Source organism: Schistocerca nitens, chromosome 2 (assembly GCF_023898315.1).
Source record: "Schistocerca nitens isolate TAMUIC-IGC-003100 chromosome 2, iqSchNite1.1, whole genome shotgun sequence".
NCBI classification, from domain to species: Eukaryota; Metazoa; Arthropoda; class Insecta; order Orthoptera; family Acrididae; genus Schistocerca; species Schistocerca nitens.
Genome location: NC_064615.1, coordinates 730,068,938 through 730,094,263, shown reverse-complemented (window position 1 = coordinate 730,094,263; position 25,326 = coordinate 730,068,938). Strand labels below are relative to the sequence as shown.

The window sequence follows — 25,326 nt, the reverse complement described above, 5'->3', positions numbered from 1 at the left end:
AAATACTGTTGAAAGAATATCCGTTAGTAGGGAGCCAACACTAATGTATAATTACAAGTCCATACGGGTTGCAGTAAAGTAAGACCAGAAAAAAGATGGTAAGGCTAGTTATGAGACCCATGAAGACGGATATGTCTTAACAAGACAAATACTTGATGATATTTGAGCAGCTATGAAGCACTAATGTTTCCACACCCGTTGCAAATGAATTGAGTGTTGATGATGTAGACTTGAAACAGCACTGGTCAGGTGTACCGGTACGTTAAAAGCAGAGCGCATGGAAAAAATTTGGAAATTTGTGGTAAGTTCCTATAGGACCAAATTGCTGAGGTCATCGGCCATAGGCTTACACACTACTTAATCTAACTTTAAACTAGCTTACGCTAAGGACAACACACACACCCATGCCCGAGGGAGGACCCGAACCTCCGAAGGAGGGAGCCGCGCGGACAGTGGCGAGGCGCCCACAGACCACGCGGTCACACCGCGCGGCGCAGAGCGCATCAATAGACGAAAGAGACAACAATTCTGCGGTTAAGTAAATAAGAATTAATTGAGGAAAAGCAACGGAATAATCATTAGATTGTGTTTATCAATCGCATAATGAACGAAAATTACCATTGTTTGCCATATTATTCACCGATGGCGTTACAACAGCCCCATACGATCTGTGGTTAGTGTATGTTGGACACAACAGCCCCTGTTCATCTGACACACGTCGTAGCCGGGAATTTTATGTAGAATAGTAACCGAACTAATTTGAAAATTCTTCCCTCTGGCACAGGTCGATTACCGGGCAGAGCTAGCGGATTCCGTTAACGTGCACAAAGGAGCTTTTAATAGCTTCATCTGACCGCTGTTTTGTTGAATATGATCACTGTAATCAGTTACTAATGCAACAAAATACCGAGCCGGTACAATGCCTTCAGTGCCTTGTTAGTGTCTAAGGTAACAATGACTGATTGCAGGTACTCCCATCATCAAATCTGTGCATAAGGAAACAAAATAACACGAAATAAAGTTTTAACTTTACAAGCCTAGAGCATAACCAAGGCGGTGACCCTACCAGTTGCTTTCGCTAGATATCACGAGGAATAAGTGGCTGTCTGGTTGAAGATAAGCTTCTTAGCTTCTACATTAACATTTTATGTCCTTTCGCATGGTTGCCTCAGACAACAAACATTACTTCAAGTTCCTGATCAGCAAACAGATGTGGTCGACTGCTCCATTATTCGTTATAAATGTTTACTGCAGTTCTGTATTCCCAATGGCACCTGACATCACAGCCAAAAAATGAAGAAAGTTTTGAAATTAATATCCCGTTGACATTTAGGTCTTTAGCGTCAAATTGTTGAGGGATATATCTCAACATTAACCCGAAGCAATTAGGGGAAACAAGACAAAAATTAATCAGGATGCGCAGACAGGAATCTGTACAATGCTCTGTCCCACTCGGACCTTGTAAGTTCATCTCATCTTGCCTGCAGCCAGCAGATTAGATTGAAATATACGGAGTTTCAAAAATGTTCCTCAAATTTCACAAGACTATACAGGGTGGTCCATTGATAGTGACCGGGCCAAATATCTCACGAAATAAGCATCAAACGAAAAAACTACAAAGAACGAAATTCGTCTAGCTTGAAGGGGGAAACCAGATGGCGGTATGGTTGGCCCGCTAGATGGCGCTGCCATAGATCAAACGGATATCAACTGCGTTTTTTTAAAATACGAACCCCCATTTTTTTACATAATCGTGTAGTACGTAAAGAAATATGAATGTTTTAGTTGGACCACTTTTTTCGCTTTGTGATAGATGGCGCTGCAATAGTCACAAACGTATAAGTGCGTGGTTTCACGTAACATTCCGCCAGTGCGGACGGTATTTGCTTCGTGATACATTACCTGTGTTAAAATGGACCGTTTACCAATTGCTGAAAAGGTCGATATCGTGTTGATGTATGGCTATTGTGATCAAAATGCCCAACGGGCGTGTGCTATGTATGCTGTTCGGTATCCTGGACGACATCATCCAAGTGTCCGGCCCGTTCGCCGGATAGTTACGTTATTTAAGGAAACAGGAAGTGTTCAGCCACATGTGAAACGTCAACCACGACCTGCAACAAATGATGATGCCCAAGTAGGTATTTTAGCTGCTGTCGTGGCTAATCCGCACATCAGTAGCAGACAAATTGCGCGAGAATCGGGACTCTCAGAAACGTCGGTGTTGAGAATGCTACATCAACATCGACTGCACCCGTACCATATTTCTATGCACCAGGAATTGCATGGCGACGACTCTGAACGTCGTGTACAGTTCTGCCACTGGGCACAAGGGAAGTTATGCATGGACTGTGCGGCTGGTCCCGGCGGAGGTTCGAGTCCTCCCTCGGGCATGGGTGTGTGTGTTTGTCCTTAGGATAATTTCGGTTAAGTAGTGTGTAAGCTTAGGGACTGATGACCTTAGCAGTTAAGTCCCATAAGATTTCACACACATTTGAACATTTGAGAAATTACGGGGCGGTGACATATTGTTTATACGCGTTCTATTTAGCGACGAGCGTCGTTCACCAACAGTGGTAACGTAAACCGGCATAATATGCACTATTGGGCAACGGAAAATCCACGATGGATGCGACAAGTGGAACATCAGCGACGTTGGCGGGTTTATGTATGGTGCGGCATCATGGGAAGAAGGATAATTGGCCCCCATATTATCGATGACAATCTAAATGGAGCAATGTATGCTGATTTCCTACCTAATGTTCTACCGATTTTACTACAAGATGTTTCACTGCATGACAGAATGGCGATGCACTTCCAACATGATGGACGTCCGGCACATTGCTCGCGTGCGGTTGAAGCGGTATTGAATGGCATATTCCATGACAGGTGGATTGGTCGTCGAAGCACCATACCATGGCCCTCACGTTCACCGGATCTGAAGTCCCCGTATTTCTTTCTGTGGGGAAAGTTGAAGGATATTTGCTATCGTGATCCACCGACAACGCCTGACAACTTGCGTCAGCGCATTGTCAATGCATGTGCGAACATTACGGAAGGCGAACTACTCGCTGTTGAGAGGAATGTCGTTACACGTATTGCCAAATGCATTGAGGTTGACGGACATCATTTTGAGTATTTATTGCATTAATGTGGTATTTACAGGTAATCACGCTGTAACAGCTTGCCTTCTCAGAATTGATAAGTTCACAAAAGTACATATATCACATTGGAACCACCGAAATAAAATGTTCAAACGTACCTACGTTCTGTATTTTAATTTAAAAAACCTACTTGTTACCAACTGTTCGACTAAAATTGTGAGCCATATATGTTTGTGACTACTACAGCGCCATCTATCACAAAGCGAAAAAAGTGGTCCAACTAAAACGTTCATATTTCTTTACGTACTACACGAATATGTAATAAAAAATGAGGGTTCGTATTTAAAAAAACTCGGTTGATATCCGTTTGATCTATGGCAGCGCCATCTAGCGGGCCAACCATACCGCCATCTGGTTTCCCCCTTCAAGCTAGACGAATTTCGTTCTTTGTAGTTTTTTCGTTTGACGCTTATTTTGTGAGATATTTGGCCCGGTCACGATCAATAGACCACCCTGTATATTCAATACAAGGTGGTCCATAGATGCTGCTAGAGATTGTAGGGGGTGTCTTGAGGAACAAATCGAGGATAGAAAACCGCGTCTGGGAAGGTCATCCAACGACGCTACAGAGCGTGGAATTTAATCGCACCGGCGCCTGCCAATAGGCCACGGCAGCAAATGTAACTTTGTACAGTGATGTTTTCGTAGGCGGAAATTCAAGCAATGTTGTTTCTTATTCAGTAATCGCAACAGCTTGCCACAGTAGCCACTACAGAAGATGGACATAGATGCTGCGTAGAAAGGTCTTGTCCACCAAGAATGTGATGCTCTATTGCCTCGGTGGGTGACGGTTTTGGACACGTGTTTCAATCTGCAGATTATTTTTGTCCTGGAAGCATCTAAAATCTCCATTGCTTTTTGGTATACGAGCTGCAGGTGGAAATCTGTATCCAAAGCCATCATCCACCAAGGCAACAGAGCATCATATTCGTAGAAGACAAGGTTCGTCTACGCAGCAGCCTGCTACATCTTCTCCACTGGCGATCGTGGCAATCAGTGGCGATCACCGAATAAAATACAACAGTGCGAGACGTTTCGCCTTCAGTCATCAGAGCACGAAGTCACATTTGCTGCTGAAGGGGTGGCCTAGGGGCAGGCGCTGGCGCCTGTAGCTTCGATGCTCTGTAGTGGCGCTGGATGACGTTTCTAGACACAGGTTTCTATCCTCGATTTGTTCCTCAAGACACCCTCTACAATCCCTCAAAGTTTGTTGCAACATTTCTGGGACACTCTGATATCCACTGTGCACCGTAATTGAAGAATCACTTTTTCGAAACCCGTAACTGTTTCCGCTTGCCAACACCAAAGTTTGAAGTTTTGCTCAATGTTTCCCGAAACCTTCCTCTGTAACTGGCACAAAATTTCACTACAATTCTGCCCAACGCCGCCGTGGAAGTGTCATGCGATGGGAAGGTCCTACGATGCCTCTGCGATGGAGGTCTTGAACCACGATGCCCAGCGATGAAATCACGTGGTTTTCGTATGGGTAGCCGAGGAAAACATTGCAGACACACCGTCGCTCAAAATCGACACGGCCGGCCGAAGTGGCCGTGCGGTTCTGGGCGCTACAGTCTGGAGCCGAGCGACCGCTACGGTCGCAGGTTCGAATCCTGCCTCGGGCATGGATGTGTGTGACGTCCTTAGGTTAGTTAGGTTTAATTAGTTCTAAGTTCTAGGCGACTGATGACCTCAGAAGTTAAGTCGCATAGTGCTCAGAGCCATTTTGAAAATCGACACGAAATGGCCGCAGGGGGTGGCGTAAAGGGCTTCCATGAAATCACTCCTTCCATTGGGGCATCGATTCCACACATTTCGCAGTGCGGTGAAACGTGATGTTCTTGACAACCTTTGACGCTGCTGATACTCCCCAGATGGTTAAACCCTTCCTTAAGGACACTGTGGACCTGCAACCCCACTGAATGTGATCACACCCCTTCATAGTGTAGCACGACCGCTGTTCTTGCTCTGATATACAGGGTGGAATCATTTCAGCCCTCCTGTTTTGCGCCATCCTGTGGCGTCGTCACAGGGCGGGGGAAGGGAGACATTGACACAGGCGTGAATAAAACGGCTAAGGTTACGTCTAAGATCTCGCAGTGCCACTTGTGCATTTTGTTTTGGCACATTAAAAGTGTACTTGTATAGAGATACCCAGTCACTGATTACAAGGAAACCATTTCGACGACCCTGAGCTGAGTGTCACTAATTCACTGAACTAGTGCGTGCTAGGCGCATGTGAAAGGGCTGCCTGTCATTCCGGTGCCTAGTGATCAGTGAGTGGGAGTTACGACAACTTGAAAAAAAGAGAGGGGGAGAGGGAGAGAGAGGGGGTGATATATACTTGAGTATGATAAATCTCTTCCCCCAAAATTATTTCTCTCCTTCATATCTCCTCCTTCAAAAAATGGTTCAAATGGCTCTGAGCACTATGGGACTCAACATCTTAGGTCATAAGTCCCCTAGAACTTAGAACTACTTAAACCTAACTAACCTAAGGACATCACACACACCCATGCCCGAGGCAGGATTCGAACCTGCGACCGTAGCAGTCCCGCGGTTCCGGACTGCAGCGCCAGAACCGCTAGACCACCGCGGCCGGCCTATCTCCTCCTTGTTACCACAGATGATGTGCCACTGATCTCATTTGTACTAAAACTGCAGTACACGCGACTTGCCTATTTGCTTCCGCAGCGCCCTGAGTAGAATGCATACGTTCCAATAAATGTTCACCAACCTGCAGTTTTGTATAGTTGTTGTCCCTGCGCAGAAAACAGCACGTAGGTCGTGAATCCGTTATCTTGAGGCTGTAAGAAACTCTTAGCAAGGGACTGTTATTTTAGAAATGATTAACTTTTCAATCAGTTTGTTTATACGGGATGTCACTCGCTTTTTATTAGTAGAACACAAGAAACTGCACAATTACATTCCACTTTAGAGTCACAAATAACTTCTGTTCTTCAACAAAATAATGAACTGCGTATTTCCGTAATTACTATGACACTGTTCTCAACTACATGTCCATACAATCACACATTGCTAATAAAGTCTTAACCTGACGGCGACTGTTGCAGACAATATGTCTGTCCTCTGAGACTGCCGAACCAGGCCTGATCTTACAATCGAACCACTTCGCCCGCCACTCAAGTTAGGCGCGATCCGAAGAACACCGAAGTGCTTCGTCTGGCTTTTCGTTTAGCAGTTATTTATTATTCTGCTGGTTATTAACACTTGTGAAATATGGTATGATAGCGCGCTTAATTTGAAATGCAAGTAAATACGCTGTTTACTTTGTCTAGTATTAATAACAGAAGTTTATCATTCTGGTGCGCAACTTCCGAATACAGCAGCCAATCGCGGAGGAGCACAACGATTTATGCCGTTTTTCTCACGATACCCGTACCGAACAATCTGTCATCGGTAGCTCACACCACATTACGTCATCTTGCCACTTCTGCCTTCTCGTCAGCTCTAAGAAGCGCTTCTTGTACCTGAATATGAAGGCTGTAAAGCCACAAATATTACAGGGTCTCTGTAAATATGCACTTTTAGAGTGCTCAATAAAGATGCGCGTGTGGCACTGAGGGTGTTACCGTACTGGAGACCTTTTGCCGTTTTATTGAAGCACGTATCAGTGTCGCATGTCCCTGTGATCACACCAAGAGATCGTGCGAAACAGGACGATTGAAAAAGCATAAACACCCTTTGCTTCCGAATGGTTTTCGTGATCCCTAGTGGTTCCACGCTGTATGCTAGAGCAAAAATTTCGGTCGTGCTACATTTAAATGGCTACTATCACATTCAGTGGTGTTGCAATATCACAGTGTCCTTAGAAAAGGGCTGAGTCAATGGGAGGCGTCAGCAGTGTCAAAATCTGTGGAGAACATCGTCCTGTTGCTCATCGCACTGCGAACTGTCGTTTTCGACTGCGAAATGTTTGGGAATCAACACCCCAAGGGAAGGGGTGGTTTCACTGATCGTTGTGTATGCCACCCCGTCTTTTCGCGTCGATTCTGGTTGGTGGTGTGTCTGACATGATTTCCTCGGCCACCCGTAAGGAAACCGCGTGATTTCAACGCTGGGCGGCGTGGTTCTGATCTTCATCGTAGAGGCTTCAAAAGAAGGGGTGAAATGTGATAAGAGAGGGTGTTATAACCTTCCCATTATGTGACACGTTCACGGTGGCGTTGGCGGGGTTGTGGGACAACTTGATGTCAATGTAACCCACCGAACACCTCACACGAACTTCTGAGTTCTGGCCTGTTCTTGAGATGTGTCGAACCTCGCTGTTTGAAGCGTCGCCTAGCACGAGGGTGAGGTCTCAGCGCCCACGCTATTGCTCGATGCAGAGGATGGTTGTATGCACCGTTGAGTCAAATTTCAGACTTCTGCGTCGCAGTGGGAGACAGTTACGGAGTTCCGAATAAGTGAACCTTCGTGCTGCGCGGAATAGTTCCTAGTAGCGTCCTCCCTGGTGGAGCTAGCTTGTACGCTCGCACGTTCGTTCATTACCAGTGAGCGTCGAGTCGATACAGAGATAACTCTGTAACAAAATCGGTTTTCTATTCTCCGTTTCTACAGGTGAAAATCAGTTAAAACTGCGCGGCATCATTTTTCTAGAGAACGACACTGCAGTTTCTACAGTTAGAAGCAGATCTGGCTTTTTCCACAGTTGTGAGAACGTCCCACTGAACTGTCACCTTCTTGTGAGAGCATTTCGTAGCAATCAGCTGCCTCGACTGTGTACGGGTCGGCCACAGTGGCCGTGCGGAACTCGCATTGCACCACTGGCTTCCAGGGCCTGATTTATGGGTATGTTTGCGTTTGGAGGGGGGGGGGGGCAGGAAGGATTTTTGAAAGACTCTGTATTTGTGCCTCCTCTTCCAACAAGTCTGGGTGAACTGCGACGGCGAATGCAGGAACTCGAAACATCCTCGTAAAAGTATGGGACGAGTCTCACTACGGCTGCTTGTTTGTCGCGCGTCAGGTGGAGGGCACATTCAACATTTGTGAAACGTAGATGGAAACATTGATGTTAAATGCAACCATAAAAAACATACCACTGCTGTATGTATGTGTCTCCTAATCCGGAAGGCACTTTTGAAAATAAATGGGGCATACTGCATGTAAGTTACAGTTTATCTCAAGTTCTGTCTTCACTCACGTAGAAACTATAGTCTGGTGGTAGTAATAGTAGTAACAGTTTCATTCGTTCGTAGATCACTCTTACAAGAAAATTCGACATGTAGTGATATTACAGTTCAATAACAACAAGCCTAACATTATCCCTATACAGTGATTGACATACTTACATGCCTAGCTTGGCAAGGATGGGTCGACAATCGTCCTAATGTTGAAACCGTCCTGGCATTTACCCGAAGTAATTTAGGGAAACCACGGAAACCTAAACCAGGATGGCTGGATGAAGATTGGAGCCTCCACCATCCCGAATACTAGGTCAGCCTGTGCTACTTCAGTTCGCTTATCCCTGGTGCACAACAGCTTTGCAAGGTAGTTGCAGAATAATGTGAAATGCTGCTGCTACATAGTTCATTGATTGGAATGAAACTTTTTGGAATATCCTATAGCAATGGTCATTCCTTAACAGTTCGTAACCATATTTACATGAGAAATAAGTAAAGTACTTTACAACGGTTTACTTAATACGATAAGACTTATTACAGAACGGTAAACTAATTTTGGTGAGAAAGATGCAACGGAAACTTTTTATATTTTATTTCTTATTAAATATAACTATGAGAAATTAATAGACAATCTTTTAGGCTAACTTTACTATATAAGACTTGGGCAAAGAAATACTGTGAACGGATTGGTAAGTGAAAAGACGAGAGATATTTAAACTGTGTTATTAGTAGTTTTATGGTGTACATGTTATGTGTGAATTTTCAGCTTTCTAACATATTTCCAGCCTTGTCTCGCTCATACTAAGGTTCTGTGTATCAGTCCTAGAGTACTATTGTTAGTTTTTATAGGCTAAAACCTTGAATATCATAATCAGCCTTTATTTATTTATTCGTTCATTTAGGGATTGGAAATGTGAAGCCAGGAGTTGAGTTTAATTTTTACATGGATCCCGAGGCTGCGAGTTTCATTTTCGACTCTTACAACACGTCCGACGCAGAAAAGAAACCGATAACGTTAGTCCCCTGGGAGACAATTTTTTCCAGAAACCACATAACGATGGTGAGTACCTGGCGATATTTCGCGCGACAGACTTTTTGTTAAAGCTTCCTGAAAATGCGAAACATCTCATGAATTTATTGAAAAGCATTTCCTGAAAATATAACGCACAGCACCAAGTTGTTCTTATCTATGGGAATGTAAATAATGATTACCGTATTGTACACTACACAAGTATTCAGTATGCGAAACAAGCGGTAGGCAACGGCAACATCAGCTTTAACTACTTTGTAAAAAGGAGAACTAAGAATTGTAGAGAGAATGTCCAGTTAGGGTTTTACGGACCATCTTTCCCTACAGTACTTGCCGTTACCTGTGGGTTTCTCATTGGCATTATCAGGATAAAGTAATATCTGTTCATACGGTAAAGACAGACAATCAAAAAAAAAAAAAAAAACTCGTAGATGTGTAAAACATAGTTAGGCGAATCTATAGCGCGTGGTCACCTCGCCTTTGGGACTGCCCAGGTACATTCTAAGACAAATAAATAAAAATAACAGCGCACCGCGGAGGAGTTAACCGAATGGGACGGAATTGTAGATGTTCAAATGGCTCTGAGACCTATGCGACTTAACTTCTGATGTCATCAGTCCCCTAGAACTTAGAACTACTTAAACCTAACTAACCTAAGGACATCACACACATCCATGCCCGAGGCAGGGTTCGAACCTGCGACCGTATCGGTCGCTCGGCTCCAGACTGTAGCGCCTAGAACCGCACGGCCACCCCGGCGGGCAATTGTAGATGTGATGTACATGTACAGACAAACTTGAGATTACAATTTCAGTAAATTTGACGATTTATTCAAGAGAAAGAGCTTCACAAATTGAGAAGTCAATTATGCATGGTCCACCTCTGACTCCTATGCAAGCAGTTATTCGACTTGGCATTGACTGATGAAGTTGTTCAATCTTCACCTTAGGGATATCGTGCCATATTATCCAAATGGTGCATTAGATCGTCAAAATCTGGAAATTTTTGGATGGACCTGCCCATAATTCTCATCTGGGGAGAGATTCCGCGACACTGATGGCAAGCACGGAAACAAGCAGTAGAAACTCTTGCTATAAGCGGGCGGGCGTTATCTTGCTGAAATATCAGTCCAGGACGGCTTTTCATTAAGGGCAACAAAACGGAGCGTAGAATATCGTTGACAAGCTGCTGTGCTATAAGGGCGCCGCAGATGACAACCAAAGTGCTTCTGCTTGCCGGCCGCAGTGGCCGCGCGGTTCTAGGCGCTACAGTCTAGAACCGAGCGACAGCTACGGTCGCAGGCTCGAACCCTGCCGCGGGCATGGATGTGTGTGATGTCCTTAGGTTAGTTAGGTTTAATTAGTTCTATGTTCTAGGCGACTGATGACATCAGAAGTTAAGTCGCGTAGTGCTCAGAGCGAAGCCATTTGGTTCTGCTATGAAATGAAATGGTACCCCAGACTATCACTAGTGGTTGTCAGGCCGCATGACAGGTGACATTCAGGCTAGGATCCGACCACTATCTGGGGCGTCTCCAGATACATCTTCGACCTGGAATCTCATTGACTGCAGTAGAATTGTCTCCCGCGTTGAATCCCGCTTCGAACTGAGCCACGACGACCAGCGTAGACGTGTCTAGAGAAGCCCTGGACAGCTATGAGATATCAACCTGACTGTACGTACGACACGACAACCAAAAGTGATGGTCCGGATTGACATTTCATTTCATAGCAGAACTCCTTTCGTTGTCATCTGCGGCGCCATTACAGTACAGCGGCACCTCGACGACATTTTACGCCCCGTTTTGTTGCCCGTCATGACAAGCCATGCTGGGCTTACATTTCAGCAAGATAATTCCCGCTCGTACAAGGCGGGAGTTTGTATGATATCCCTCAGGAGAACATAAGAAATGGCTCTGTCAATCAGAGCCATGCCAAATAACTGCTTAAATAAAGGCCAGAGGTGGGCCAGCGCATTATTGACTTGCGGAGTTTGTGACTCTCTCTCTTGAATGTATCATCTCATTTTTCTGAAAACATCAACCATCACCTGCGACGTCGGCAGGTGATGGTTGAAATGGCCACTGTAGCAAATATCTACGTATACCAGTATTGCTGGTCCCTGTTTTGATCACAAGCGAGGTAGATTATTCCTACACGTCGGTCAGGGGCCTGAAGATGGCGTAACAAACGTCGAAACTGGTTGCCAAATAAAAGAAGGCTGAAAATTGACGGTTGAAAGATGTTTGACATCCTATATCTGCTTCATGCTTGATACAGTTACAAACGTTGTTCACAGGACTTGCCTTCAAAGCTCTGTGGCAAGGAGCAGACTGATCCTGGAAAATGCAACTGGAAAAATCTCCAAACAGGTCTCCTACTGTGGTCGTAAGCTGCCATTTAGGAAGTCCAACGAACTACTCCTTGGGTAGAAATGCATCCCCAGAACATCTGTCCTGCTGGATGTTTGACTGTTTATGTTATACACGAAGGCAAAAGCTCTTCACCAACTCTGTGATGCACGGGCACATTGCCATCAGAGCCATGCAGACTACAGTTTTTACTCATCTGAAGGCATTACTCTGTTCCACAGCTCGGGCGTCCATGTCACTTGTTGTTTTGCCCATTTCAGCTGCTGTTGTCGCATTGCTTTTGTCTGTAAAGGCTGTTTTCTAGGTCAACAGGCAGCAAATCCGGCTTCCAGCAGTCTGTTTCTAACAGTTCTGTTGGATGCTGAGACTTCACAAATGCAGTACACTTGATTAGTAGACGCTGCTAGTTCGGTAAAATCTCGTCGTACTATTTACTACCACATTTATGAACTATACCAAAAATACCGAACCGTAGTTTTGGTAGAGTGCAACACTAATACAGACAAAACGCTCGCGACACGTCCTGCCTTTTATTGAATTCGTTGCTCCTGAGACGACGAGATTTTACCATTGTTGATGCAAGCACAGCTTACACATACAAACATATAAGACAACAGAACGTTCTTTATCAGCGATCAAAGGCAAGGGTTTCCTACAATAATAAGTTGTTTATGAATAACAGAAACACATTTTATATAAGCTCGACAAAGTGCTGAAGGAATGTGTGATGTGTTTTTGTTTTGCAGTTTTTTTATTTTACCTTTTTTGAGGAAAAAATGCGTTTTCGAGTGCTATGAGATAAATCTGTATTTTTCTTTAGTTTAAAAAAAAACTAGAATTGAATGCTGAAAGTTTCAATTTTGCTATAAAAACTGTTTATTTTTAAGGAACAGACAGCAGAATAGCTATGTAGAACAAAAATATTCTTTAAATAATGCAGCTCTTTAAATATCCTCACTGTTTCACTGCTGCTGGTTTCTGGGGGTACCGACCACATATGCAGACAAAGTGATCTAAATTAGGTAAGGCCCAATAGGTATGCAACACACCTAACGTACAGGTAATGCAGTTACGATCTTAACTGACCAAAGCTACTAGGAAAACTTCCCTAGTCTACGCTGACTTACGATAGTCTACAGTAGTTTTACAACTCTAGTGTCTAGGAAAAGTTGTTTCCCTTGATGTGATCTGTCATCCACAGACATCTGATGCAGACTTCTAAGCATCCTGTACAGTACTGGTGGCATATATGCAAAGTAATCATATAAAAATTGCGCTACAATTTTCTCGAAAAAAATCTAAAAATATTTGCAGCTATTCCCGGTGCCTCCTTGTGACAGAGTGAAGATTTTGCTCGGTTGTTGGCAGGGCTGGCGTAAGAGGTTGCTGGGGGAGGTGGGCGGCGAGCGGGTGTCTCTGCTGAACAGGGCGGAGCGCGCGCAGCTGGCGGCGGCCGCGTCGGACGAGGCGCCGTGGCTGAGCGGCGACCCCGTGGCGGCCGCCCTGCTGCTCCGGCCGGCGCTCGTCACCGCCAGTGGCCGCTACCTCCTCGGCGTCGAGGTGTCGGGCGCGCTCGCCAGGGGCGCTGCCTTCGTGGACTACAGCCGGGAGCTCAGCCCCAGGAACACGCGCATCGTGCAGCGCTTCGACGTCGACCTCTACAAGCGCTTGCTCCTGCAGACACTCTCACCTCGGCCTGAAACTCTCACGTAGCGGGAGCGGCTGTCGATCTGTTTTCATAAACGGCAAGTTACATACGAGGACAAAAAACAGTGAAGGCACTCGCAACACGGTCGGCGTGTCAAACTGGTTGATTGCTGGTGACGTTATGACCTGTAATGCTGCATTTCATTGCGTATTAAGAAAGTAAAGGCTGAACAACCTGGAATACTACTACCTTAAAATATCCCCTTATTTAAATAGTAAACAGAGTAGATGTGACTGCATAGGGCAACAGGTGGATTTAACAAGTTTATTATTTATTACAAAAATCTATTTTAAAGGCATTATAGGTTTATTGTATTTGTAGATACATCTGTGTGTTTCATAAGAAACGAATATTTAATAAAGAGAAAAGCCGAGACTGTATATTATCTAAATAAAATGTACGGAAACCAAACTGCAGTTCTGAGTCGAAGCACAATAAAGCATAGCAGTAGTTCACAATGGAGTGAGATAGGGTTATAGTGTATTATATTTTTACTGAAACACGAGTAGAGAAACCCAGTGTTGCCCAGGTATTTATTTACAATTGTGCATCCATGCCCGTACCATGCAGCGTCTGGCCCTGTGCTTAATGGATATGACGTCATACCTCCTGAACTATGTGTCGCACTGTGATACAATTTTGTAGGTACATTCAGCGGCAAATGTGGACGCTGTCTGCAAAATCTATTGCGAATGGAGTTAGTAGCAGCGAAGTAATAAATTTAAATGTTATGCATGATGCAATAATTTTTCACCCATCTCGCTCTTTATAACGTCTGTGTGTCGAAGAATAGTATAATACTATAGGTACATTCAGAAACATACGTGGATTCTATCTGTGAAATGTATCGCAAATACAGTCAGTAGTAAAGAAGAAATAAATTATAAGCTCACGCATCATAAGCTCACGCATTATACGGTACTTTTACTGCATGAACAACGGAAATGTAGTATGGGAAAATCTTTTCTCCTTTGATCACTTTGTAGGGGTTGTCAGCTAGACAAAACTTCCTAAACGTTTCAAATTATGTGTATAGTTTGTTGCGTCACATCCATTTTGATACTATGCATAGTTTCCTTCCTTCCTCCTAAATATGTTATATCGTCGAGATATACTACGCCCATCGAGCAACTCTCTTATAAAAGTAAGACAAAATGTATCAATAGGAAATAATTTAACTGAGACGTCTTTCAAACTCGCCAGGTTCTACTAATGACGTGTTCTTTGAGAGTTACTGCAAGCGTGTACTGCACTCAACAACTGACGGAAAAGACCTTATTCAGATTTTTATAATTTGTGTCATCAGAGACTAAGCTAGCGACAACAATTTTCTGGATAAAAATTACATGGATGACTACTCTAACTCATCGAACCTAGCCCTCAATGATAATTACATGAATACTACAAAATAATAGTAATAATAATAATAATAATAATAATAATAATAATAGCAACAATAAGCAGTCAGTTATTGCTACTGAAGAGGTGGTCTACAAGATATTATCCAATGTTATTCAGTCTGTACAATGAACAAGCAATAAGTAAAGGAGCTGGAGATGAGACAATGAAAATATACAGGTCCTTAAAAAATGAGATATTTTTACTGAATTATGTTTTAGAATGTGCTGATTTCAAAAGTGATGTCTATTTTTTCTATAACATAAGGTTTTTTTGCAATTTCAGACACAAAAAATTGGTAAAAGCACTTGTTTCTTCAAAATTATCAAACATAATATTTTTTTTACAACCAATGAAACATTATTTTGAGACATATAGTAACAATATTATACTTATTCATGTTTTTAATGAAACCTTTTCTTCTTTTCCTTGGTACTTTGCCGAGTCCTTTTCCGATTTCCATATTCAGTTTCCCGCTTAAGCACCCAACAGTAGTCAGCAAGCATAGTGACTTCCCATCTTCCTTGGTAGCATCTCTCGATATCACGGACATCCTGGTGAAACCGCTCCCCTTGTTCTTCACTGTAAGCTCTCGGGTTTTACACCCTTGACCTTTGTATCCTGCTAGCATCTGTTGAACAATGGTTTTGAAGTCAGGATCCTTAGTATTTCCCAAAAACTTTCGCACTACGTCCTTGAACGATACCCAATCTTCTTTTTCCACAAAGAGGGTGTCAGTTAAAAGTTTTCTTATGCTGGGGCCAGTGAAAACTCCCTCTTTCAACTTTGCTTCTGACAGCTTCGAGAATTTTGTACATAGATATTTAAAACAGTCCCCATCCTTTTGCAGCGATTTTACAAATTGTTTTATCAACCCGAATGTTTTATGGAGAGGGGGCAACAAAACCTTTTCTGGTGGTACCAAAGTAGTATTGACAACATTTTTCTCTCCAGGTTTCAAAGTTTCTTTGGGTGGCCAATCACTTTTAGTCCAGTGCTGTTCTCTGGCTCTACTATCCCACAAGCATAAGAAGTATGGGTATTTAGTATAGCCTGTCTGCTGACCCAAAAGCATTGTGTGTACTTTGAAGTCCCCACAGATGGTCCCCATTGATGGTCCTGATATTTGATTTTTTCCAGGATAATGGCCAAATAGTTAAAGTTTTCATCCATATGCACAGAATGTCCGATCAGAAGGGATACAAATTTATTTCCATTGTGCAATACTACTACTTTAAGACTAGTTTTGGAAGAATCAATGAATAGGCGCCATTCAGATGAGTCATACTGCATATGAAAGCAATGCATGAGTCCTTCCACGTCATCGCAAAAAAACCAAATTTCCTTCTTTTGGGAAAAACTAGGTAAATAACCTAACAGCTCAGCTACATCTTTTGAAAGAGGTGAATCAAGGTTAGGATAACTTGTGCTTCTTTTGTTTTTTGAATTGAATCCAATTACGTCAACTGAACAGAAGTAGCAATCAGTGGTATGGTTTTTCTGCTCACGCCATATCATTGGAATTCCAAATTGAAATGTTCTACATAGCTCATGCGGGACTCATGGTTAATCTTGATCACCAAGTTTTAATTTAAAGTAAGCAAAATAAAATTTCCTCATAAAATCATTTATGTTTCTCTGTTGACTTTTAGTAGTTTATTCACCACAGATATAACAAAACTGTTTGGAGAAATAACACAACATCTTGTAGCCATGACTAGACAGAAACAACAGCACTGTTCACGTGAATAGCAATATCTGTACTGTGAGTTTCTCTTCATTTCATGCAAGATACAAATCGTCATTTGACTTGTCGTAACACAATAAAACTGAACAAGAAGACCGTTTGCATTTGCTTCTGGCGCCCAGGAGTTCATGGTAAAACCTGGAAGTGGTAACAAAGAATAGTTAACATTGTAAATTTTTTAAATACAAGTTTATTTTATCAATTATAATGAATATAATTTTTAATAATTGTTAAATAAAAACACATAGGTTTATTGCTAATGAACATAAATACTGCAATATACATAAAACCCTTTGTGATAGAATTTTTTGAATATTATTCTTGTTTTTGGGAGGTCAAAATCTATATGAAAATGTTAAAAAATCCTATGCGGTTTTTTAGTCGCAAACCTGTGATATTACACGTTTTTCTGTTTGGGTAGCAAAATAAATGACCACGGCCGAAGACGAGAGGAAGTAAAATGTAAACTGGCAATAACAAGGAAAGAGTTCCAAAAAAATAAATCTGCTACAAGTGAATGTAACTATGTGTTAGCAAGACCTTCTCAAGGTATTGTTGTAGAGTGTAGCCTTGAATGGAAGTGAAATGTAAACGATAAGCATTCAGACAAGAAGAGAATATAAACTTTCGAAATGTGACGCTACACAAAAATGCCGAAGACTGGACGAATAAATAGGATAACTAATGAACAGATTCTGAACTGAACTGGGAACAAACGAAATGTATGGTAAAACTTGACTGAAAGACTGATGTGGCGAACACTGAGAAAGCAAGAAATTCTCTGTTTGGAAATCGAGGTAACTATGGAGAGAGAGAAAATGTAGAGGAAGACGAAGGCATGATTACACTAAACAGGTCAGTTGCAGCAGTTATGCGAGATGAAGCAGCTTGCACACAGTAGACTAGTTTGCGAAGGTGCATCAAACCAATCTTCACACAAAGACCAGAACAACAAACTGTTTTATAACTATTGGGCAATTACAACCCAGTGGTCAATTTACAGGTAGATGTATGTATGGTAATACATAGTCTGTTCACAGTTTGTATAAGAATTCGGAGATATAAAGGAAAAGCTGAGGTGTGTTCCGTATACATCATCGATCCAATTGAATATCAGCGACACCATAAAACATATCAGCAGATACCTTGGTTCATACCTGTTGTCAACTCAGCACTTCAGGATGATTCCGAAAACCACAAAAAAAAAAATCGGTGGTTATTGAGGAATATTTCCAGAGTATTTTGATGTAAATGGGCCACTAGTGTCTGGTGGCGTTTACAAAGTAATAATGTAATATGTTTTATTCTGTTTGTTATCCCCGTTGCCTTACTTCCTGCGAAAATACCTTTACAATCACCAAACGTACAGCACAAAACAGAGTGTAATTCAAAAACCTCCACAGAGATGCAGGAACAGCTCAACATAGCATCGTTGCACTGCTCGTCCACTGCATTCAGTGAACCCATACACGAGGTGCCACTGCTTCATCAGTAAACCCATCCACGCTGCTGTGCATCACTGTTAATGTTCAACTAACACTGCTGGAAAAACAAACCCGCGGCAGAACCCAGCCGTATTGAAAGCAGTTTTGAGGACGAAAAGTAACGTGGGCAGTAAGACTATCAGCACAAATACCATACAAGACACATAGCATACACCTGCAACATTTACGCTGTTGTGTAGGTACATTGCCAGAAAAATAAGACTCATCATGAAGGAATTATGCGAATGGGATGGAAACCGATAGATGTGATGTACAAGTAAAGACAAACAAAGAATTACTGTACCAGAAAAAATTGAATGATTTATTCAAGAGAAAAAGATTCACAAATTGAGTGTGTCCGTAATACGTAGGTCCATCTCTGGCTCTTATGCAAGCAATTATTCGGTTTGACATTGATTGATATACACTCCTGGAAATTGAAATAAGAACACCGTGAATTCATTGTCCCAGGAAGGGGAAACTTTATTGACACATTCCTGGGGTCAGATACATCACATGATCACACTGACAGAACCACAGGCACATACACACAGGCAACAGAGCATGCACAATGTCGGCACTAGTATAGTGTATATCCACCTTTCGCAGCAATGCAGGCTGCTATTCTCCCATGGAGACGATCGTAGAGATGCTGGATGTAGTCCTGTGGAACGGCTTGCCATGCCATTTCCACCTGGCGCCTCAGTTGGACCAGCGTTCGTGCTGGACGTGCAGACCGCGTGAGACGACGCTTCATCCAGTCCCAAACATGCTCAATGGGGGACAGATCCGGAGATCTTGCTGGCCAGGGTAGTTGACTTACACCTTCTAGAGCACGTTGGGTGGCACGGGATACATGCGGACGTGCATTGTCCTGTTGGAACAGCAAGTTCCTTTGCCGGTCTAGGAATGGTAGAACGATGGGTTCGATGACGGTTTGGATGTACCGTGCACTATTCAGCGTCCCCTCGACGATCACCAGTGGTATACGGCCAGTGTAGGAGATCGCTCCCCACACCATGATGCCGGGTGTTGGCCCTGTGTGCCTCGGTCGTATGCAGTCCTGATTGTGGCGCTCACCTGCACGGCGCCAAACACGCATACGACCATCATTGGCACCAAGGCAGAAGCGACTCTCATCGCTGAAGACGACACGTCTCCATTCGTCCCTCCATTCACGCCTGTCGCGACACCACTGGAGGCGGGCTGCACGATGTTGGGGCGTGAGCGGAAGACGGCCTAACGGTGTGCGGGACCGTAGCCCAGCTTCATGGAGACGGTTGCGAATGGTCCTCGCCGATACCCCAGGAGCAACAGTGTCCCTAATTTGCTGGGAAGTGGCGGCGCGGTCCCCTACGGCACTGCGTAGGATCCTACGGTCTTGGCGTGCATCCGTGCGTCGCTGCGGTCCGGTCCCAGGTCGACGGGCACGTGCACCTTCCGCCGACCACTGGCGACAACATCGATGTACTGTGGAGACCTCACGCCCCACGTGTTGAGCAATTCGGCGGTACGTCCACCCGGCCTCCCGCATGCCCACTATACGCCCTCGCTCAAAGTCCGTCAACTGCACATACGGTTCACGTCCACGCTGTCGCGGCATGCTACCAGTGTTAAAGACTGCGATGGAGCTCCGTATGCCACGGCAAACTGGCTGACACTGACGGCGGCGGTGCACAAATGCTGCGCAGCTAGCGCCATTCGACGGCCAACACCGCGGTTCCTGGTGTGTCCGCTGTGCCGTGCGTGTGATCATTGCTTGTACAGCCCTCTCGCAGTGTCCGGAGCAAGTATGGTGGGTCTGACACACCGGTGTCAATGTGTTCTTTTTTCCATTTCGAGGAGTGTAGTTGTTAGATGTCATCCTGAGGATTATTGTGCCAAATTCTGTCCAGGTGGTGCATTACATCGACAAAATCCCAAGAAGGTTAGAGGGTCCTGCCCATAATGATCCAAATAATCTCATCTACGGAGAGATCTGGCGACCTATGCTGGCCAAGGTAGGGATTAGCAAGCACAAAGACAAGAAGCAGAAAATCTCGCCATATGCGGGCAGGCACTATCTTGATGAAATGTAACCCCAGTATGGCTTGCCATGAAGGCCAACAAAACGGGGTGAGGAATATTGGCTATGTACTGCTGTGCTGTAAGGGTGCCATGGATGACAACTAAATAGGTCCTGTTACTAAAAAAACTGGCATCCCAGACCATCGCTCCTGGGTGTCAGGCCATGTGACAGGTCACAGTCGGGTTAATATCTCACCACTGGCCAAGGCGTCTCCAGACACGTCTTGGCTGGTAAAGGGGGCTCAGTTCGAAGTGTGACTCACAACTGAAGGCAATTATAATCCAGTCAATGAGATTCCAGGCCCCAATGACCAGTGAATATGTCTCTGGAGACACCCGCGACAGCCGTGGGTTACCAAATTAACTCTCATCCTCCCTATGGCTCGACAACCAGGAGTGATGGTATGGGGTGTCATTTCTTTTCATAGCAGGATCCGTTTGTTTGTCATCTGCGGCACCCTTACAGCACAGTGGTACATCGACGATATTCTACGCCCCATTTTGCTGCTCTTGATGGCATGCCATGTTGGGCTTCCTTTCAGCAAGATAATGCCCTCTCACAGATGGTGAGAGTTTCTACTGCTTGTCTCCGTGTTTGCCAAACCCTTAATTGGCGAGCAGAAATTGCCGGGCCTTTTCCCAGTTGGAAACGTTTGGATCATTATAGGCAGGGCCCTCCAACCAGCTCGGGATTTTGATGATCTAATCCATCATTTGGACATGAGGACATCCAACAACTCTATCAATGCCAAGCCGACTAACTGCCTGCATAAGGTCCACAGGTGGATCAACGCGTTATTGACTTGGTCAATTTGTGAAGCTCTTTCTGTTGAATAAATCATCCACTTTTTCTGAAACTGCAATTATCTGTTTGTCTGTACATGTACATCACGTCTATCGATTTTCGTTCATTTCGGATAATTCCTTTGTGATGTGTCATTTTTGTTTTTACTTTGAATGTATGTTGAGGTTAGTGCAGATACGAACGTAGATGAGGTTAAGGAATCAACCCAAATGCAATTACTCTGTAAAGATGTACTAGTGATCACACACTATCCGATCAAAAGTATCCAGACACTTAATAGTGGACGTCAGTAGGGGGTGTGTCCACTCTTCGCCTTTATGACGGCTTGAACTCTGCTGGGACACTTTCAGTAAGATGTGTGAATGTCTGTGGAGGATTGGCAGGACATTCTGCCACAAGAGCCAAAATAGAGACGGTAATGTTGTTGGACACTGCAGTCCAGGGTGAAGCCGACATTATGACTCACCCTAAAGTTGTTCCTTTGGGTTGAAGTCGGAAATCTATGCAGACTCGTACATTTCAGGAACGTTACTGTCCACAAACCCCTGCTTCTCGGATGCTGCTGTATGACTGGATATATTGTCATGCTGATACAGTCGGTTATCATCTCCTAACTGTTCCTGTGCCGAACAGAGTACACAATGCTGTAAAATGTGCCCATGTCCTTCCGCATTTAGCGTTTTCTTATGAGCAATGAGTGGATCATGATCCACATACGAAAAGCATCACCATAACCTAACACCACCGCCCCCATACCCAACTGTTGGCATTATACATGATGGCAAGTAAGGACTTCCACGCATTCACCAAACCCAAACTTTTCCATTGGATTGGCACGGGGTGTAGAGTGGTTCATCACTCGAAATCGCTCATTTACAGTTATCCACTCTCTAGTGGTGTGTCGCTCTTTACACCACTTCTAGAACTGCGTAGCATTGACTACAGAAACCTATGGCTTATAACGAGCAGTGTGACAATTGTACCTCATTCTTTTAACGCCCTACACACGGTCATGTATTAGCTGGACTATGGTAGCAGTTTGGAACACATGAGTGATCCTTTCCGCTGATGTCATGCTAATTTTTGCAATCTCACTTCACACTGCTCGACAGTCCCCGTTCGTCAGCAACTGAGGTCTGCCTGTTCTCGGTTTAGCTGTTGTTGTCCCTTCACATTTCCATTTCCCAATCACATCACCAATAGTCGAGTTGGGCAGTCCACTGACGAGGTATACATTCAAAGTCACTGAGCTCTCTGGACTGAGCCATTCAGCAATTACTGCCCCTCTACTGATAACACAATGCTCCTCGCTTCATTTTACTCTACCGGTTCCCTCTTTCTGACATTAGTGGTCAATAACGCATTATATAGGGACGTCTGGATACTTTTGATCGAACAGTGTAGGTTCTTTACACCAAAGTATTCAGAAAATACCGGTAAACAACCTCTGAAATTTTGTCAGTTCACTTCGTGTTCACCCTATATAGCATAAATAATACTGTGACGTCATATAGACAAAGACATGCTGAATGTACGCAGTACAAATTTCTAGACCACACGCTGAGGGGGAAAATTACCAAAGTGTAAGAAGTACTCAGTCCTTGCTAATCCAGCACAAATCGTTTCTTTCACTGTAGTATATTCTGAACCCTCACAGTACGACGAAAAATGTGTTAATTTGCGAGAAACAGTGTTGTCAAGGAGCAGATTGGCGGAAGGCAACTCTGAAGACGCATCTTTGCAGCTTTCTTTTCATTGTTTGGACCTCATCTGCCTTCAGCTTCCAAGAGACTGGGACCCCATTTCTCGCTTTGTTACTCGTTAGTTAAGTTTTGAATCACATTTTCAAGAGGTAACAACTACCCAATCACACCATTCCCGTTGATTCTTCTTGTCAGTCTACAAAAAATAAAAAAAAATCTGCTTGTCAGTTGGAATATTGCAAATTTTATCTCCGTATCTGTGTAACTGGCTCGAGGCCTTAAGGATTACCCCAGCAGTAAATCGCCACACACTAAGTGGGCGGCCCTGTGGGAAAAATATTGTTTTATCCTGGTGCTTATCAGAATGAGGAGTTGTTAACATCATCCATTTTGTACACCAGTATTGCCATCTGCAAACAAAGCACACACCACATGAAATAAAATCTTGGTTCTGTGAAGTTGTGTCATTTCTGAAGGTTTCTTCCACTGTTGGCGTTGTATGGCATTATTGTCTGGGAGACGTTTAGGGTGTATGGTCCTACAAGCACAGATGATTTATGCTGCCACTCTCATCTCCCCCTTATCAGCGATTCATGAGCCCCTCCTTCGCATCTCTATCCCAGTAAAGGATCCTTATCAATGATTTATTACCCTGATCTCTTCTCATATGAAACATCTCAAGTGGCTGGCCCCAGAGTGAACCTTTACGTTTAATTTTAATATAACGTTTGTTGAGTAGTTCTGTAATATTTTTGTAGGCAATAAGTATCGAGAGTGTCTTCGACTTCGCGCGTCTTCAGCACATAAGCATTGTTGTCAGTGCTGTGCAAGTTGGAAAAGGGGCAGGAGCTGTGAACACGGCATGGAAAGTTGAAAAGTTTGTGATATTGTTACTATTTCTGGTGTACAAATTTCTGTGAACGAGAGGTGAACAATAAATATCTTGAGTTGAAATTTAAATTTGAGTTGGATTATATTGCAGTATTTTTGTATAGAATTTTTTTCTTTTTTTTGCAGATTAATTATGTTGAATGTAGTTTTTCTGTGAGTTTTAAACTCTGCAAATGGCTCTTCCGTTGCTAAATTCACAATGTGCATTCCACCCTTTTACATACATTATTGCAATCGTTTTTAAGCAGAATCAAAGGGAATATATGTTTATAAACAGTTTTTGTGTATCTTTTCATATAGTAAATGTCCTTGAATCTCTCATTTTCTGCAAGCACTACAACATGTAACAACTTACCACTGCTGTTTATAGTAAATGCTGATATTTTGTATTCCCCAGCCATATCCAACTTTTTCCATAAACTGTTTTTAAAGTAATTTGTAGGCCTTGCTTGCAGGTCTGTAGTCTGCAGTGACCTGCTCTTTTTCCAGTAACAATTACTTTGTGGCAACTGATATTACCAAATGCTCCAGTTTTCTAACTTCGAATTCTTCCATTTTCCCTTTTTCTTCTGCACTTAAAGGTATAATTCTTTTAATGGACCATAGCTTAAATCTGTTCGATATGTTCATTCTTTTTCTTAAGATTTGGCGAATAACTTTACTCATGGGGACCAGTCCCAGTTCAGCAACATCTTTACCCGATGTTGTTGTGAAGAAGAATGTTCAGTATTGAGAAAAATATGGCCGGCCGCTGTGGCGAAAGGTTCTAGGACCTTCAGTGTGGAACCGCGCGACTGCTATGGTCGCAGGTTCGAATCCTGCTTCGGGCATGGATGTGTGTCTGATGACCTCAGGTGTTAAGTCCCATAGTGCTCAGAGCCCTTTGAAACCTTTTTTTTTTTGAGAAAAATATGTTCCTTCAGTTTTAATATAATACTTAGGTATAATACTTTTCTCGTCTTTGTTCCAGTCTGTATAAAAAAAATTCCAAATAGTTTACAGACAAATAATTGAAGCTATAGACAGAATATTGTTTGTAAAATTTCATTGGTTTTGATTGTCTGGAAGCTTTACTTGTACACCAGCCAACCTTTGGGTATTCTTATTGGCTCAGTAGACAAATTGTACTAAAACACTGTTAAACACAACACAACAGCTGTTTTGCATGTTGTTCGTTAGTTGACACAATAGAAGTGACTAGCACGGAGTACAGTGAAGCACATTGGAAATACTGGAGGTTGGTGTTTAATACACATAGGCAGTCCTCCACAGGATCAGACGAACTCTTTACTCTGTAGCTGTATGTCATAGCTTCCAGTCTACCACTTTCTTTACCTAAGGAAGACATAAAACTTTCTTAAGGTCCAATCTCTGGATGCTTTATAAAATCGATAACGTGGTTACTTAAAACTTTGTTCATTTTTGGGCTTGTGATATGAGATACAGAGTTAAAAAAAAAGTATAAAATATTTTGGAAGGTGGTAGTACCCACCAAAACACGATAAAAAGTCCAGTAAACATGGCCTATAAAATGCATAACGTAAGAGCTATGAGCACTTGTTCATTTTTGATATTATGAAGCACATGTCTTCTATGGCAAGCTCTTTCCTTCCCATATTTTGGATGGAGGAAGTACAGACCAAAACAAGAAAAATGTGTCCAGTAAACACAGGCTCTAAAATTCATACCTTAAGAACTAAGAGCACTTATTCAATAGAAAATATGTATTTCACAGTAGCGAAGTACCCATATCTCTTAAGATATGCGTTTTGGAGCCTATGTATATTGGACCTTTTTTCTTGTTTTGGTGGGTACTA

General features: G+C 43.2%; 1 protein-coding gene across 3 annotated transcripts in view; it reads left to right on the top strand.

Annotated features, from left to right (window-relative positions):
• LOC126234588 (uncharacterized) overlaps nucleotides 1-13,848 on the top strand; it is a 185,165-nt gene extending 171,317 nt beyond the window's left edge. For 2 of the 3 annotated variants that reach the window (XM_049943301.1, XM_049943302.1), the window contains exons 6-7: nucleotides 9,208-9,365; nucleotides 13,075-13,847. In XM_049943301.1, the coding sequence (XP_049799258.1) occupies nucleotides 9,208-9,365; nucleotides 13,075-13,419 (503 nt within the window). In that variant the 3' untranslated portion in view covers nucleotides 13,420-13,847. Of the gene's footprint in view, nucleotides 1-9,207; nucleotides 9,366-13,074 lie in introns of all 3 variants that reach the window. The other variant, XM_049943300.1, reaches the window with a different exon arrangement.
• Nucleotides 13,849-25,326: the final 11,478 nt, after the last annotated feature.